This window comes from Lacerta agilis, chromosome 4 (assembly GCF_009819535.1).
Source record: "Lacerta agilis isolate rLacAgi1 chromosome 4, rLacAgi1.pri, whole genome shotgun sequence".
Classification (NCBI taxonomy): domain Eukaryota; kingdom Metazoa; phylum Chordata; class Lepidosauria; order Squamata; family Lacertidae; genus Lacerta; species Lacerta agilis.
This window is the reverse complement of record NC_046315.1, coordinates 62,565,361-62,584,349: the sequence shown is the minus strand read 5'-3', so window position 1 is coordinate 62,584,349 and position 18,989 is coordinate 62,565,361. Positions and strand designations below refer to the sequence as shown.

The 18,989-nt window shown below is 40.8% G+C and overlaps 1 protein-coding gene across 12 annotated transcripts in view; it reads right to left on the bottom strand.

The window, feature by feature from the left end:
• Window positions 1-18,989, bottom strand: part of MAP7D2 (MAP7 domain containing 2) — a 48,330-nt gene that overhangs the window by 12,853 nt on the left and 16,488 nt on the right. For 2 of the 12 annotated variants that reach the window (XR_004426483.1, XM_033147280.1), the window contains exons 2-9: window positions 14,063-14,140; window positions 13,014-13,177; window positions 10,209-10,323; window positions 9,312-9,407; window positions 5,559-5,669; window positions 3,433-3,555; window positions 2,472-2,620; window positions 451-578 (exon numbers count right to left, since the gene is read on the bottom strand). Coding sequence is in view for 11 of the 12 variants with exons in the window: in XM_033147280.1 (XP_033003171.1) it covers window positions 451-578; window positions 2,472-2,620; window positions 3,433-3,555; window positions 5,559-5,669; window positions 9,312-9,407; window positions 10,209-10,323; window positions 13,014-13,177; window positions 14,063-14,140 (964 nt within the window). In the remaining variant the exon portion in view is untranslated. Of the gene's footprint in view, window positions 1-450; window positions 579-2,471; window positions 2,621-3,432; window positions 3,556-5,558; window positions 5,670-9,311; window positions 9,408-10,208; window positions 10,324-10,515; window positions 10,748-13,013; window positions 13,178-14,062; window positions 14,141-18,989 lie in introns of those variants that run through there. The other 10 variants (XM_033147282.1, XM_033147283.1, XM_033147284.1 and 7 more) reach the window with 10 other exon arrangements.

Sequence of the window (18,989 nt, the reverse complement as noted above, 5' to 3'; positions counted from 1 at the left end):
CCTCAAAATATAAGAAGACATTTCATTGGCAACCTAGGCATCTCTAAAGAATTTAGGCCAGGATTGACTTGGGAAATATTCTGTAGCAACAGATGTTCAACATGCTACAGAACAAAAAAGAAAAAGAAAAAAGTGATTCAATACGATTAGAATCCTGTGTTTAGGAAATTGCTGGTTTCCTCTTCAAATATATTATGGTAATGAAGCTGATGACTATAAGACTGGCATTTTTCTCTTGAAAACTGCCTATGCCCTCCCTTCCTTCTCCTGCATCAGGCTGCTCATTGAGGCAGAGGGGAAACTGCATTCTGATGAATTCCGACACTAATTCTCCCATTGGCTGCTTTAGGAACAAGGGGAAGGCTGAGGGAGACTGGTGGATCCTTGAAGCAACTGTGAGGAAGGATGTGGGAGAGGGGGGGCAAATCAGATTTTGCTGAATTGTCTTACTTAGGAGTTGCAGGTGAACCTGATCGCTTGGACATGGCTGCTGGAGAATCAGATCTTCGAAGAGGAGATCCCAAACCAGATGATGTGCCGGGGGTTGTGGGCCGCTTCTCTTTCTTTTTCTTCTCACTCTTAAAAAAGAAGACCGCAAAAGACAGGTACTTTTGGCATCTGATAAAACAGATTTTGCACAGATAACCACAAACAGACTTGTATGTACCAACCAAAATTGTATTTTAATTTTTTTAAACAAGTATTGTGAAAGCTTGCAACTTATTTCCCCCCTATGGCCATCAAAGCTCCACTAAATTTTTATATATACACACAAATATAATATGCAATATATATAATATTGCAGCAGCCAAGTAGTTTAGTTAAGTGCCCTTGCACAGAGTTCTCTCAGGGAATTTTACAAGCAGTGGTCAAGTTCCAAAGAATCATATAGAAACCCAAACAGGGCAACCTGCTTTTGAAATTGAGCAGAATTTTTAAAAGCTGTTTGTTATTTGTGAAATGTTAGGGGTGCGGAAGTCAAACATGCTACTGGTGTAGCCGCAATGCTCTAAAATACAAGAGAAGATGCAGAGGGCCCTTAATAAAATATATAAACCCCGCCCTCCCAACAGCTGCTGTGTTTCTCGGTCAACAAAACAAACAGGAGTTATAACAAGGTTTGGGAGGAAGTAACAACATGTGATTATTAGTAATACTTCTACAGAATCTTTGAGGCAAGCTTAAGTTCTGGGGGATCTGAAGGGTGGGGAGAGACTTAGCATTTTACATTCTTATTTTCGTGTTTTACAAGTGGAAGCAACTTATTCTGTTACATAAGAACTTTTGAACGGTCAGGCGATATCCACTGGTGTCGAAAATTCTACAGTACATTGAAGAAAGCAATGTTTATTTAAATTACTTGTATCCTATCTTTCCATGTTAAACTTCCAATGTGACTTTTATTTCCAACCTTAAACTAAAAATAACAATACAATAAAATAAGGTGAATTCAAATCAACTTGAGTCCTATACATGCAGCTATTTTTAAAACATGGTACCTTACTATTGTATTAATTACTCTTGATGAAGAAGAATCAAGCAAATTGCACATACATTATTTTAAGTACTGTAGTTATAACTAGTGCAGAATGTAGGTCGGCACAACCATGATCAAGCAGTCTGAACTATACAGAAACGTATATCTAGCATTTAACTACGTCTAGCGTTAACCCCTAGCCATCTGCTCTAATTATTAATTTATTCTTCTCAATACACATACTTGAGTATTATTGAAGAAGAAAAATACCACAGGGTGTTACTCTTATTGTTTTACCTTTGTGGTATTTTGTTAGTTATCAGACAGAATTCTAAGAGCGCACCCTAGTGTCCACAAATATTATAAAATTAGAACTGTACAGGAATGCATTGAAACATTTCCCTTCTTATTTGCAGTGCCGCATGGAGCTGAAACAAACACAAAACAAATCCTCTAGCAGCAAGGAAAACTGTCAAAACCTACCCCAATTAAGCATTAGCATACTTTAGCTCTTACAAGCTAAACTATTTTTCTGCTGAGTTAGGACGCAAGAAAACAAGTTCAAATTTCAAAAGAAATTATATGTAGTGATGCACTCAGATTTTTTAAAATAAAAAACCTTTAAAAGCACTGAAGTCAACGCTTTAAAAGGTACAATGCACTGACGATTATAAGAATCTGTGGCTTAAAAGGATATAATCTAATTTCAAGTTTCAAAAGTTCTTCACCTCTGGGAAATACAATATCACACCAGACACACAGACTCCCTAAATACTTGACTCTTCAGCTCAACATAACAGTACTTAGTGCAAGCACCATTGCTTATAAATATCTAGAGAGCAGAGGAATGGTTGCAACAGAGTGGTTGGAAGCAGAAGAAACAGAGGTCATTTACTCTTTAAACATTGACCCACAGAATACCCAATCATCTTATAAATATACTTAAAAAATAAAAATAGCATCTATCTTGGGTCTGGCCAAGTTTCAAGCCCACCTGTGGCACTTCTACTGCAGTTGCTCCTTTCATTGCATCAGATGTTGACGCAGATGCTGCCTTCTTTCTCTCCATACTTCGAGTGGGTGAAGGCTTGTAAGGAGATTTAAGAGGGCTAGCTGGCGCTACACGAGGACAGATATGGAATACTAAAGAGTTATAGTACAATAGCCAGAGCAATAGGGAACATAGACAAAGAAAGCGAGGAAAAAAAGGGGGGAGGAACAGCAATCTTTATTAGAAACAGAAAAACACAAACTGTTCAAACACATTAATAAACCATATTTTCTCTCTTTATACAACCACCACACATTTACTGAAGTGCCTTCACTAAGCTTAAAAACTTTAGGCCATAGGAATAAAGAGTTCTTTTATTGACAGGTTTTAAAGATCTGGCCACTCCTAACAGATTAAAATCTCTTGTTGAGAATTATTTGTGTTATCGGTCAATTTTTCATGACCACTTTAGATTTAGAAACATGTCTAAAGTAGTTATCCTAAGGACTGGAGAAATCAGCTCTAAAAGTGATACATGGTACAGATATTACTAGTTTGATAACTAAATTTGAATCAGAGTAGTTCACTGGCTAGGAAATCATACTGTCTTGTTTAGTGTTAGTAAAACTGCTTTTAAAGTCCTAGTATGTCATCTGAATGGATATTACTTAGACTCCTAGAAAATCTGAGTTAACCTTAACTATAAATCACTATTTAGACAATTTTTTAATTTGTTTTGTTATGTGTTTACTTTCTACCCAACCGAAATGTTACATTATTCAACATAACTTATAAGGCAACCAAGCAATAAAGCTCCTGGATAGAACTCTGCAGCTTTCCTTGTTTTTGAAGGATTATTACTACATGTGGAATAAGATTAATAAATTACCGGGGGTGGGGGTGGGAATCTTGAATTATTATTTTTCTATGAGCCTAATACATTCCTTAAAACATTAGGGTTTACCTGAATCACTGTATTGCTCAGAAAGCATTAATGTACTTCTGCTTCTGGCTAAAGAAGCTTGTGTGGGAGTCAATAGTCGAGAAATAATAAAGTTTTCCATTGGACTAAGGTGCATGCGATGAGCTGAAGAATGGAAACAAACAAAAAACATTAAGAAAAAAGCCACTTCAAAAAAATTGCAAACAAATATAATGAATGGCCAAACGAAGGGGAAAAGTACAAATAACTGGGCAATGTTGAGAACTACAAATCCTTGGATTTAATTCTTCTTAGGAGGGCTTCGATTTTCAGTGTGTTATTCAGTCTAACAAGCAGAATGGACATTAATGTATTAGCCTCCCTTATGATTTACCACACTTCTTCTTTAATATATGAGACACATTTGTTTCGGAGGGTATGGTATATCATATCATATGCAACAATATTGTAGGTTAGATTATGCGAGAACTATTAATGAATGCCTTGATTTATGAAATGCTGCACCGAGGCAACAGTTGCAGAGCAACAAGTGCTAGAATATTAATTCTAAGCCATGCCTTCCAGCGTTGAAGTCGGCAATATTAGCACCCTGGCAGTTTGCCATACTCCATGCTATACAGAAGGGTTAAACTAATCTTCCAGCCCCTTTTTGCTGGAGAACCAATAAGCTTCCAAGTCATAAGAGCTGTGTGGAGTCCAGGACAAATGTACACTGGCCACAGTTAGCAGTTAAGAGAAAGATTTCCTAGCAAATGGAAGCAGAATCAGCTAGCTCTGCAGTGAATTTCAGGCACAGGACTGGACGTTATACCCTATTTAGATCCATCGCTTCTACCATTATAGTGAAAATGGCTTATCAGGATCAGGTGGTAGGTGGCCTGTGACCCAAAACACGGAATTAAGTTCCACAGAAAATAAATAGAATACCATTGTTGCACCAAAAAAGCACTAAAAAAATGTTCAGAACTCCAGGCTCAAATTAAGTTTACAACAGAAAAAAGCAAAAACTTCCTGTAAGCAGTGAAAAATGAAGATGAGGGGGAATAACTATTCTCTTAAGAATTATTTTGTTGTAATTAAATATTTTCCTGTTGGGTATTATTGCTGACATGGCATGGATTGCCAAAGCCCAGTAAATCTACCCTCAAACGTGGGTTATATCCATCCACTCCACTATAGAGGCCCACACAAAACATGCCCAAGGAGCTCGCTCTTGCTTTCTTCTGTCTACAGCAGTCTCTCTCAGACTTCTTCAATATGGACCCTCTCTTCAAAACATGTCCTGTTCTGTTCTGCCCTGCTCCAACCTAGCACAATGAGCATGCACAGAGTTTTGCAGACATGCTGCTGTGCATAAGGATCTATGCACTGGTATACGAATCCAAACGCTGGCATTGGAAGACAAACAGAGCTGGATTGCTCTGATCTCTAGTCTTAAAATAACACACAGGCAACCATCATGAGAGCAAAGCAGCTGCTCTTCACCTACATGCAGCTAGCTCCACAAATACTGTGTGGATCAGTGAGATTCAAGAGGCATGGGAAAACCCTTTCCTACAAGTTCCACAATTGCCTAGAAATCCACCTGCGCATCCACCATGACGAGGTACTCCACATCCTCTGGGAGTGGCCTGTCCTACAGCTCGAGTGCCACAGGTGTACAACGGAGGCAATCTATTAGCCATCCAAATTTTCCCCTAAGGGAAATACTTGTTTCTTGGCACATCTGGTGATGAAAGATGTCAAGATTAAAAATCAAACCACTAAGGTTGTAGGCTATATTCCTTAGAACTACTGAAATGGACGAGGTTTATGCTGAGGGGGGGGGGGGGCGGCGGCTTTGATGCCTGTTTTAAAATTTCAATTTCTTAAGCAATACCAAAATGTCTGAAAACAGGACTCTTCATTTCTAAGGGAAAGTTTCCTTAATATACTTAACAAAATAATAATAATAATAATCTGAAGTGATTTCTGCACTGATTTCTGGGAAACATTACTGCCTTCAGAGGATTAACCAATTGAGAAAAGGAAGGGGCAGCCGGGGGGGGGGGGCTGGGGATGGAGAAGAGAGAAAAAGAGAGATGCGCTTTAAACACAAAAGGAGAGAGATTATTTCTGGTGCGACAATGAGCAGCACATTCACTTGCCTCTGTCAGGGGAACAGGTTATTGTTGCTGTGGAGTGGGAGAGGCGCTTATTGATAGGCGACTCCATTTGCTTTGGCAGATTCATTGTAGAAGCTGAAAGTTTGTCACATGCTGCAGAGAGATGCATTGAAGACATTTACATTCATTCCACAGTGCCAAATGCTCCCACAGCTAACCTTTAATTTTGTTACTGTGGACCTTGTGAATGAATCAGCACAAAGAATAAAGCACATCTGATAAATCCACAGGCTGGAGCTGCTCGCCCTGTCTGTCTGTGAGCTATAATTCAAGACAGATTTTTGGCTTACAAACATTTCAATGTTACAGTATGGTGTAAGATTTTCTCATAGTGACTGGGGGGGGGGATAGTACTAAAGAACAACAAAAATGAATAAAAATTAACTCTACTTTTATTTAAGCAACAGTGATGCGACAAACATATCCTGCTTTTTGCCTACGCTGTGTTGAAGCTGGAAGACTTCCCACAATTTCCAAACAATTCAGAGCTCTAGAACAGGGCTGGGGAACCTGTGACCCTCCAGTTATGCTGCACTAAAACTCCTAATATTCTGGATGGGACTAAAGGAAGGTGTGAAACTCTAGATGTTAAGAACATCAGGACACAGAAGTCAGAGGGTGGGCTCAAACCACCAAGCTTTTGGTTAACAGCCAGACACAATGACCCATAGGGCCGCCTGACTATGGAAGTCACAGAATCAGAGAGGTTGTAGTGTTGGAAAGGATCACAAGGGTCACCTAGTCCAACCCCCTGCAATGCAGGAATATTTTGCCCAATGTGGGGCTTGAACCCATGACCCTGAGATTAAGAGCTTCATGCTCTAGTCTGGGATTCTGTTCTCACAGTGGCCACTCAGACAGCGTCAGAGCAAGCTGATCAGGCGTCTGGGGCAGCGTGCATGCCATGCGCCCAGGGGCGGGGCCAGCTGCCAGGGGCGGGGCCAGCCGGGGCAGAACGTTCTGCGGGGCGTCCGATGAGTCTGCTGCCTCCTCCCACTCAGCCACTCTACAGCTGAGGGGGAGGCAGCAGGCAAACTGTTTGGGGCAGCGTGGAGCCAGCGAGAGCCCAACCCACCACATCACTCCTAGGAGAGATGCGTGGCTCAGGCGTGCTGCAGGCCCATCACCTTTTCTCTAAACTGAGAGGAGATATGATATGATGGCCATCTTCAAATATCTAAAGGGTTCTCACATGGAGGATAGGAGCAAGCTTGTTTTCTCCTGCTCCAGAGGCTAGGGCCCAAAATAATGAATTCAAGATACATGAAAGGAGATTCCAACTAAACATCAGGAGAAGCTTTCTGACAGTAGGAGCTGTTCAGCAGTGGAACAGGCTCCCCAGGTAGGTGGTAGACTCTCCTTTCTTAAGAGGTTTTTAAGCAGAGGTTGGATGGCCAATTGTCATGGATGCTTTAGCAGAGACTCCTGCATTGCAGGGGGTTGGACTAGATGATGTCCCATCAACCCAAGCCAGCATGGTCAGTAAACAAGGATGGGGGCAATTTTCTTCAACAATGCTAGGCCATCCAAAGCTTTTTATAACAGGAAGGGGAGCTGTCCTGCCCTCCTTCCTTTGAGCTTAGAAGTGGTTTAGCTTCACAGTGCTTCACACACATCGAACACCTCTGAAACTCATTGCTATTGGGGGGGGGGAGCAGCTGCCCATTTCTTCTTTCTTCATTTGGAACCTGGAAGTAGGAAGGCTCATCGCAGCTGCATTATTAATCCAAGAGTTTACAAAACTCATATGATGTCAGGCATGATACTACCTCTCATAAGGCAGATCAGTTTTTATGATGCTTTGTCCGGCTACCAAAGCTAGCCAAAATGTATGGATTCTTGTTGATGTTTTGTATTCAATATTTATTAATAAATAGTGCTCATCAATAGTGCCTATAACCTCTACTGATCGTTAAGAAGGAAGGCTACTTCAGACAATTTAATTTGGAGAAACAATAGATGTAAATGTTTTAATCTAATATATCTTGGTTTCAGTTATTATCTATATAACTGTCAGTTCAAGCAAGGATGAATTTATGTAGCCAGCATTCCGCTGACTACATTATGTTTGGTGTTACAAGATCCAAAGTGAATGTTTTCACAGAAGCCAGCATGCTGAACACAGCAAACCATTTGGGGGTGGTCTGCAATTGTGTTATGTGCAACTCAGAAGACATGCAATCCCCATCTCTAGGTTCTAGGTGCACACCTGTAGAACTTGGGAGAAGGCAGTGGATTGCACTCCCCTTGCTTACTTCTGCTTGGTCAAATGTACTGTGCAGGAGAGGGTCCTGTTGCTTCACACTCACATTGCTTTGCCCTATCCCTTCTGCCTATTTTTGTTTGTATATGAAAGGAGATATTTCAAGTTTTTATGTTATTAGCAGTAATCTTAAGGATAGAAGAATTAGATTTGATGCGAGGAGCAAGATTAAGACTTAGATTAAGTTAAGAAATTGATAAGATTGAATTAAGAAGAACTAGGATGAGGTATTATTATGGTGATGTATTTACTAGTAAGGTGTTGAAAAGATAATTTGATGTAAATATATAATTGAACTAATTTTTTTTTTTTTTTTTTTTCTCAGAAGAAATGGTTATAAAATAGATTAAGGATATAAAATCGAAGGTGAAAAGGTAGGGGAAGTCAATGGTCAAGATATGGAAAAAGAAATTTTTCTTTTTAGAAAGATACTACAAGAATCTTGACACTGTTTGTATTTGTCATATTTGTTTTGTATTTGTGGGTGTGGGTGAGGGTATATGTTGTTTGGAAAAATGCCAATAAATTCTTATAAAAAAAAAAAAAACAAATGTACTGTGCAGGAGAGGGTCCTGTTGCTTCACACTCACATTGCTTTGCCCTATCCCTTCTGCCTAGTGGAAACAGACCAATGATAGGGATGAAGCTACCCCCTTCTGCTCAGTTGGTTGATTCTCCTTCCATTCCATGTCAATGCCCCCTGCACTTCACTCTGGGAGGGCCAGGAGAACCCCCAGAACAGTCTTATTGGACCTAATTCAAAATAAGGGTTCAAATAATGATCCATTCTATTATTAGGTGATAGGTGCATGGCTCCTAAGGGTAACTGGGAATTAATTCTACTTGTTCATATTGTGTAACTGAAATGTTTTAAACTACAGTCCCGCCCCCCTACAGAAGCTATTCAAAAGGCACACAGTACACATGACGCATGACACGTGTGTGTCCCACACTAGGAAAAAAGGAAATGAACTTGACAACATCTAGTAGGAACGGGATTCAAATCACCATTATGACGTTGGAATGCCAAGCATGCATTGCTTTGTTTATGACAAAACAACAACAACAACCAGACAGTGAAGTTCATGGGTGCAATCCACCAAGCCCTCTTGCCACAAAGCCTCCATTTCAACAGGATTTGTGTTGCACAAACTCTAAGCCAGGGGAGGGGAACCTGTAGCCCTCCAAATGTTGCAGGACTCCAACTCCCACCAGCCCTAGCCAGCACAGCCAATGGTAAGGGATGATGGAAATTGTACTCCGGCAACATCTACATGGCCACAGGTTCCCTTCCCCGAAGAAAGGGCGGCAGTGACACTTGGGGGAACTGAATCCAGAATTTCTGGTAACAATACTGTCAAGGATTGAACTGAAACAACAGAGAACAGACAAGGAGTTAGGGGGGAGGACAAAATTGGTGGATGCGTTAAAAGTGATAAACAACACTATGGCACTGTGAGTCTCTCAAATACCATTTGCGGAATCAGCAGCAGCAGTTGAGGCCACAGAGTCTGGAAGGAGGGTGTTGGCAGCTAAACCTAGAGGGGGTGGGGTATTTTCTGATTCACCTACACAACAACAGAAAAAATCAGAGCAAAGAGGTGATAGATCACATCAATAACATTAAAATCCCAAACAATACAGGAGGTATTTTAATGAACCTGTTTCTGGAAATGTTAAGAGATTATCCTTCTCCTTTTTCTGTACTGCCTTGGGGGGAGGATGAATCATACTAAAGACTTTAGCTTAAACAGGGATGCTTATACTTTTTGGGCAGCTGTATTATCCCTTGGGAGATATTTCACATGAACAAAACCTACTGGGAAAAGCTGGTGAAATCACAATAAATTTAAATGATTTCTGAACAACATAAAAGCTAATACATGGTTGGTGGTTAAAAATAAAAGGAAGCTTGCTTTGAAACGGAACCGAAAAGAGAGCAGCTAAAGAAAAAGGGTTACAATAATAATTCCTTTCCAGCAGTAAATACTGCACAATCATGGAGAAGTCTCCCTTGAGATTTTAGGAGTGCCTGATCTAAAAATAAATGGCGTTCTGCAATGTCACACAGAGCCTATAGCCACTGACAATGCAGTGGTTTATTTTCCATGGTGTCTTAATTCCCCCTACCCCACGCCCGGTATATAATCTGCGTAGAGAAACTTCGGCGTTGGCCCATTTCCAAGAAGATACCAGGGCATGAAATGCAGTAAGCAGTCTCAAAATCCTTTTTTAAACGATGCACCTCGACAACCTCTCCCACACACATCACAGTCTACTGTCACAACAGATTTTGCAGCTTTCTTTTTTTTAAAATCCCGAGCCTTTGCAGTTTGGAATCTGCAATGCAGCCAGCCTGCTTCACTCACCATCTCTGTCTCCTGAGCCTGTAGCCAGTGCTCCTCCCCACGACCATCTCTTCTGTTTCTGCTCCAGCTGCTGACTTCTTTCCATGGATCGCCGCATCATAGCCTCTAATCGTTCCTAAGCAATTATTGCAGAAAGCAACAACAACTAAATCCAGGTCTGACTTTCTTAAAGAGCCCTTGTCACAGGAAGGGGGGGGAAGAGACTCAATATTTATCCCAGCTATACATACAAGCAACGCTCAAAATGGTCCTTTTACCAATACTGTAAAGAGAAGTGAGAAAAGAAGGCACTGCCATGTCCACTCACCTCAAAATATATGTATCCTTTGTCTGCAGTCACTACTGAGGTCAGTACAGAGGCTGAAGTTAGCAACACAAGTTACATCACCTCCAAGCATCTGCTCCTGCTGGCAAGATTGCTGCTGTGGCTCTGTCTGGGCTTAATTTGTTTAAGAATAATGCATGAGAAAGCATTAACTCTGTCATCTCAGCAGAGCTATGTCTTCTGCCTCAGTGGTGAAGCTCAGTTGCTGCAATGATTCCTTCCAATCACACAGAAACCTTCCTTTAATGTATGCAATCACCAGTTTGGTGGCGTTTTATTTTTATTTTTCAAACAAAATAACAACAACCTGAAAACCTGCTAAGCAACTTAAAAATTAATGTTTTTTTATTTACTAAAGCTAGGTGTTTTCATTATTTTTTCCATTAGCTAAAATTGTGTCAAGTTTTTTAATGGGTGGGGGAAAGAAAAGAAGCTCCATTTTTCTCCCCTCATAATTTCTCCTTCCATGGGTGATCCCTGCAAATTGTCTTCCCAACAACCCACACTCCACCCCATGACCTGTTTCCCAAATAACATTCCTTTGTCACACAGCAGATGGCAACCCTGGAATATGATACTGAACTCTCAAAACCTGGCTTTTATATTCCATGGGTAGTATTTGTTTATCTTCGTCTAATGCAAGTGTTGCATTTGGAACAGGGAAACAATCATTCAAATCTTTGCTGAGTCACAAAGCTCACAGTCACAATCTCTCTGGATAATACACCTTACAGGATTGTTTTGAGGATAAAATAGAGTGACTTGACAGGAAGGGCAAAATAAAAACACAGTGCATTCTCACATGGTAAATGAATTCTACGTTTCACTGATATGGGATGGAGAGTAGGTGATTCAAGCATCCAGCCAGGGCATATGGTATAGTCCCTTTCATGGACCCATAAAACCCAAGACTGCAATGAGAGGGACAGCTTGTTTTAAGAGCAGTGCACATGACAAACCTATTCATCACAGAGAAGTGTTTTATCACTAACTGGTTAGCCTTCTACATGCAGGGAGAACACTAACATCAGGTGGCTTTATAACAAACGATACTCCTACTGGCAAGGTGAAGTTGTCAGTTTGCTTAGAAAGGCTTTCGGACTTTCAAGAAATAATGTAGACCCACTTCTGGGAACCGAACTTGTGATCTGTGAGTTCTCACCAATAACTTACACATCAGCTGCAGCTGGTAAACAATGACTTGTTCTTTGTTACTTTTGTACAAAACCTAGCACATATTAGGCATAGCCCTGAATAATAAATCCTCATGATAAAGGACAAAGGGGTCACTATCAATATGCTCTCCAGGTTAAGCCTTTTGTGACTTAGAGAAGCTGGTAGTCATTTAGGATGTTCATAAGCCAAACCCAAAGACTAAACTGCACCTCAAAGGCCAAGCTCTTATTGGTTCAGAAGGTAACCCAGCCAACTCTCACTATTACCGAAAAACTGCATCAACGAGGAAGAGCTACAGCATGCTTTAAAAAAAAACCCAAAAAACTCAAAAATGGCTTGGACTCCCCCCTTCCTCAATGCATCAATGTTCACAGAAACAGCTCTAGACAACCAACCTTAACCTACAATTTTGGGAGTCAAAGGGAAGATGTCAGAGGTTCCCACTGCTCCCAAGTTAGAGCAACCATCCACCATGATCTCAAGTCTCTCCAGGCCCCTACTGTGCCCATGCAGTCACTGATCCATTATTATCCAGAGCAACAACTCCTATGTCCACCTCTCAATGACATCCAACTTCCAGATCTAGACATGCTCCTGCAGCTTGCCTACCTACACCTCGTTCCTGCCTGCCGCATTTGGTACCCTGTGTCACAGAGGCCTGTCTAGCATCTTAATAGCACCGGACAGTTTAATGTCACTTGGTGGCATCTCTCTGCACACCACTCCCTCCCCCTTCAGCAAAAAGAGCCACAGCTGTTTATTAAAAAAACACACCTCATACTTGCAGCTGAATTGCTAGCTGGTTATTACTACGGATCCCTACATCTACAGCTTGGCCTTCTGTTGCTCAGCATCTTCCTTATGTTAACCCATACACACTTGCCTCTATGTGAGTCCTATGGACATGCATCTATCTGCAAGCCAGGACGCAATGCATTAACTTTGTTGGAATGTTTGCACTGCACTAACCTCACTTCCACCTACCTGTCGTTAAATCGCTGTGAAGCAGCTGATTAAAGGTCGGGTCAGCATCCTACCCCACCAAGCTACTGAGTGAGGGTGTGTGTGTGTGTGTGTATGAGTGTGTGACTGCTTGTAAGCATGTATCTGTATAAAAAGAGGGATGGGGCATGTGCATTTGTAACAAGGGGTGGGACAGGTGAGGTTTTTTTTCATTTTGATGAGATATTTTGTTTTGCCCCACCTCCTATAGTAATGTGGCTCCCAGAAGGTTGGGCATGCTCCAAACCAGCTGAAACAGGTCCCCACCTCCAGTACAGGATGCTAAATAAAGCACTGCCTACCTCTTCTTCTCTGAGCTTCTGTCTTCTCTTTTCTTCAACAGCTGCCCTTTTCTGCTCCTCCCTCTGCCTCTGCTCCTCCAGCTTCCTCCATCGTTCTTCTATTTGCTTTTCATACTGAAGCTTTGCTCTCCTTTCTTTTTCCAAGATTTGCTGTTCCCTAGCAGCTTCAATAAAGAGAGGAATTCTCTTATTCTGATGTAGAATACAAATCTATGAAGTGCCATACATATTGAAAGAGAATGACACAGCATACAAAAAAAGGAAGTCAGTCCACTAGCATGGCTTGGGATTTTAAAAGTGCAAATGTACATTCTCTCTCTCTCTCTCTCTCTCTCTCTCTCACTCACACACACACACACACACACTGAAGCAGTCAAATGGTTCAACTTTTCTAAATTGTTAAGTGGAAAACTCAGTAACAATTAATAACCTTGAACATAAATGAAAGTAAAGCTTTCCTCAAACACATAAGCAGCTAACTGGAGAAGTCCACCACCCTACATGGGCTGAAACATTTAGCACCAAGTCGAAAGAGGCAGAAATAATAAAACCAGATCTATACTTCCCCTTCTGCTCCTGGACTGCTGCTGCTTACTTCCCATGTGCTGGTACCCCAATTGCCACTACAGTCATTGGCATGAGCCCTCATGCTTCAGAAATATTAAAACTGATACCACCAACAGACTGGAAGGTAAGAGGCTGAGGTTGGAGGTAAATGTTGTATGGAAGAGTACCTAATAACTTTTGTTCCTGCCAAGAACCTTCCCAAGCCAAACTATCCTAAATAGCCTGGCCTAGCATGGCACAGCCAAAGGAGGAGGTCTATGCAGTTGAGGCTTAACAGTCCCTATTTTATTTTTTCAAAAAATAAATGCCTCTGGTTCTAAACTGAGAAAACAGGCCAGAGCCATCGTCAGTGCAGGAAAGAGAAGGGAACACGTCCCCAACCTCTGGGAAATTAGTCTTACAGCCTGCCACCTAGATCCTCAAGGATGCCTTCCCAGAGTTGGCTGTCCAACTACATCCAAGGAAGAAAAGTGTCAACTTACCAAGATACTTTTCCCTTTCTTCTCTTCTTTCCCTGGCTAGTCTTTGTCTTTCATCAGTTTTCAGAAATCCATCTACAGCTAATCAACATCAAAAGAGGAAAAACCCACTTTAGCAAAATCACAGCAAGTACTTCAATACTAGTTAAACGCTTAATTTTTTATCACCTTGTTTTTATAGGGATTCCAACTGTCACATTTTTGCAAAATATTTTTGCTAAAATTTAACAACACAAGAGTAGCCTAATCAGGACAAACCACTCAGCAAAAAAAAGAGGAAAAAATCAAGCACACTTAGTGTTACAATTTTTGTCTGGTTTCACTTATCTCCTATAAGGTCTGTTTTAGAATAGCATCATATAAAGCATGTTACAGTCATCCAACCTAGATATGACTTGTATAAAGATGCAGAACACATAAAAAAAGCCCCACCTTTCAGTTGGAAGACTCTGAAAGCAACGATTAGTAAAGCTTCCAACCTCTTGCCTGAGGGCAATATGTTTGTGAGAACAACACTGATTTGCTAATCCTTATAAAAAAGTTCAAGTACATATTGCTTAGCAATGATACCTACACACCTGAAAATCTCTTTCCAATTGTGGTCAGATCCTCCACACGTTTTCCAGACTGTAAAATGCATTCTATTTTCTTCACAGCCTAGCAGTCTTCTTTGAAAAGACCTAGAGTCTTATGTGCAGACATTTCATTTAATGCACTTTGTTCAACACTTGTATGTTTGTGTCTGTTATCTGCACTGCTTTCTGGTTTTAATGCTGACTTTACTATTTGTGGTCTTACACTTTTCCCTCCGATCAAAGAGCATTTGAATTAAACAAGGATTGCCTCAATATACACTACTAAAAATATTTGTACGTGTCCTTCCCATTCCTCTAATTCTTTAAGGACAAGGCATTAAAATTTTCTTAACATACAGCATCCACTGAAAGCAAATACCGGTACATCTCCCTACACTTGTCTGCTCAGATGTAAATCCCACTTAATTTAATGGGGGTTACTATTACGTAACTGCATACAGGATTGCAGCCAAGTCACCAAGATAAGGGTTCAATTTCAGTGTGCCTATTTTACTCAGCATAATAAACACAGTCAACATGAATGACTTTAAAATTCTGGAATCTAGTTACATGATACAATGGATCAAATAAAGGTAAAGGTAAATGGACCCCTGACCATTAGGTACAGTCGCAGACGACTCTGGGGTTGCGGCGTTCATCTCACTTTATTGGCCGAGGGAGCCGGCGTACAGCTTCCAGGTACAGAACAGTGCACGGAAATGCCGTTTACCTTCCCGCCAGAGCGGACCTATTTATCTACTTGCACTTTGATGTGCTTTCGAACTGCTAGGTGGGCAGGAGCAGGGACCGAGCAATGGGAGCTCACCCTGTTGTGGCAATTTGAACCGCCGGCCTTCTGATTGACAAGCCCTAGGCGCTGTGGTTTAACCCACAGCGCCACCCACGTCCCATATGGATCAAATAGGAAAAGATTAAAAGCTTGGACATTTCTTCCTCCAAAATTTTAAAGTCCACTAAGATACTATTAACTTACTATGTGTTTTGTTTTTAATTGTTATGAAGTAACTTTAATTTCTTGTAAACAAACAGACAGAAAGTTGTATCCATAATATCATTTATATAAACATACTGTTGATTGCAAATTGTTCATCTATAATCCTTGGGTTATTGAATATTATAAATAATAAAAGAATCTTGGTTGAAACCCTACGTTTCTTGCATTTAGTAGTCTCAGGATGACCCCATGTGGCCATAACAGAGACTTGCACCTCATCATTTCCTTTGGGGCTGGACCAGAAATTCAACCAATGCAGTAACTTGGGAATCTGCTTTATTTTTACAGGGACAAATCACACAGAAATGTTTATAAGTGTGTCATCAAGAATTATTATGAAAATCAACATACTAATCTACTCCAGAAAAAAATATTGGTGCTTAATATTGGCATCGGGTGATTTTTTTAAAAAAACATAATCATAATTTAGCTACTGTATCACCTTGCCGACAAAGGTCCGTATAGTTAAAGCTATGGTTTTCCCAGTAGTGACGTATGGAAGTGAGAGCTGCACCAGAAAGAAGGCTGATCACCAAAGAATTGATGCTTTTGAATTATGGTGCTGGAGGAGACTCTTGAGAGTCCCATGGACTGCAAGAAGATCAAACCTATCCATTCTTAAGGAAATCAGCCCTGAGTGCTCACTGGAAGGACAGATCCTGAAGCTGAGGCTCCAATACTTTGGCCACCTCATGAGAAGAGAAGACTCCCTGGAAAAGACCCTGATGTTGGGAAAGATTGAGGGCACAAGGAGAAGGGGACGACAAAGGATGAGATGGTTGGACAGTGTTCTCAAAGCTACCAACATGAGTCTGACCAAACTGCGGGAGGCAGTGGAAGACAGGAGTGCCTGGCGTGCTCTGGTCTATGGGGTCACAATGAGTCGGACACGACTAAATAATTAAACAACAAACAACAACAAGACTAGTCTAAATAATTACATATGGTTTAAACTTGCACTTTTACAAGAATATTATCAACATAAGAATAATCTGCTTGATCAGGCCGATGGCCCATCTAGTCCAGCATCCTCTACTTACAGTGACCAGCCAGATGCCTGTGGGAAACTCATAAGCAGGACCTGTGCACAAGAGCACTCTTAGTGGGGTGGGAGAGCGGGGGGGGGGGGGTTCACATCTGGCAACCAATGTGCCCTTTGGGTTTCAGATAGGTACAGGGGTAGACAAGTCTAGAAAGTCTGGGGCACAAATTTTCATGGCCCCCTAACGTCTAAGGTGGCTCATTTACCAGAAGTCATGTACAGTATAGTATTCGATGCCATACTATATTAAGAACCAATTAAATCACTGTGGGTCACTAAGCTTTCAAATTTAGAAGTTGTGTTAAATACAGAGCTATGACAGTCTGCTCTAGATTGTCAAGATATATATAAAACACTTTCAGCTGCTGAATAACTGCAACAAGACATAGGAGACTACTACAAATGAAAAGACTGAGGAGAATAGTACCATTTTCCTTCAGTCACTAATTTACAAACTGCACAAGTCCAGAGTATATGAAATAAATGAATAGATGCATCTTTTTTTGCTTGCATAACCAACACTACTCTTTTACTATACTAATTCCATACAGACGGATCATCCAGTTTAAAATACTATGCAACATCCATACTATTTTATTCATCTGTACTGTGTACCTGTTACCAGCTTGCTCAACTTTGCCTTGGTTTACACATGGGTTTGTTATGTCCAAGTTTGATAACATGGGGCTGCCCTTGAAGACAGTTTGGATATTACAACTGGTGCTGAATTCAGCAGCCAGAATACTAGATGTTTAGATCATGTAACACTTATTCTGTATCAGTTACGCTAGCTGCCTATTCGTTTCTGGGCCCAATTTAGGATGCTGCTTTTATCCTTTAACATTCTAAACCAAGACTGGGGGAGCTTTGGTCCTTCAGAAGTTTCTGGACCACAGCTCCCATCATAACTAACCATTGGCTGTGTTGGCTGGGACTGATGAGAACTGGAGTCCCAACAACATCTGAAGGGACAAAGGTCCCCCAGCTCTGTTCTGCAGGACCACTGGGAACATTTGGGATGACTTAGCATCAGCATTAGCTAACTAGAGATAATACATCTTCAAACTTAAGTTATTCTTGGAGAAATAAAGTGGAAGCTTTCACTCTCTTCCTCTCAAAAGCATTTAGACTAGAGCAACAGTATTAAATCTAAAACTTTATGCTCCACCTTCCTCTAGGCCTAGGGGCAACACAAAGTTGTAGATTTAATATACAGTACAGTTGCTCCAAATAGTTAAGACCTGTTGGCCATGCCTTGCCCGATGTGTCTTCAGCACTTAGTTTATTACACTCCAATAGTTCCTATTGTGCATATATATATATATATATATATCCCCTTTCTCCCTGCTCTTCCCCACAGGCTGCATTTAAGCTCACTGTCAATACTAGAAGGAGGAATTAAATGTCAGTGAACTAGAATAAGTGAGAAACTGGCATTTTCTTCCACCAGGTTATTCTAACCCTGATAGGGTGACAACTAGGTTTTGGGGTGAGGGAGAAACATATGCAATTATGGGGCAGGGTGAAGCATAGTAAATATATGGAAACTTAGGTAGAAGTACTTTGAATAGTAGTGAGAATGGTAACATGAGAAATCCAAATACTTGGAGGCAAAGCCTTAGGAAATAAGTGTCATACTATCAATACTGAAGGTTGGCTGAACAGAACTAATGAGGAAGTCTTATTACACTAAGTGAGCTAAGAAGGACACAGTATAACATAAACATTCTGACCTTGGTATTATTAGCACACTAACAGAAAATTTAGTATTGAACACCCACTGTAAAATTAGTGGAATATTTACAGTAAAGGTTTACATTAGGCAGAAATGAATGTTATGCATCTCTCTCCTGCTTCTCCCTGGCAAATATTGTCAAGGAAGAGCCCACTAAAAATGGCTTAAATGTTACCATTATGGTCTATGTGTGTGTGTGCTACAGCCCAGCAGGAGTAAGATGCTATTAGTGGGAGGCAAGAAATTATTGTCCAACTGAGAACAAAAACAAGCAAAGACTTTAACAAAATAGATCCATGCAGACAATAAGGAGAGCTAAAAAAGAATTTGATTAGTGCACTGCTAAAAACATAGAAACCAATGATAAAAAATGACCTAGGCACCACCACCATCAAGGTTACTACTCAAAGGCTTGAGGAGGAGTAGACGATGCTCTTCCATAGCCACCACATTAAACAGGAGCACCACAGCAGCAACACTGATGAATTTCCAACCATTTCCATTATTAAACTGGCAAGAAAAACGAGAGCAAGTCATGTGCATGGTTGTTTAATAACTATGGA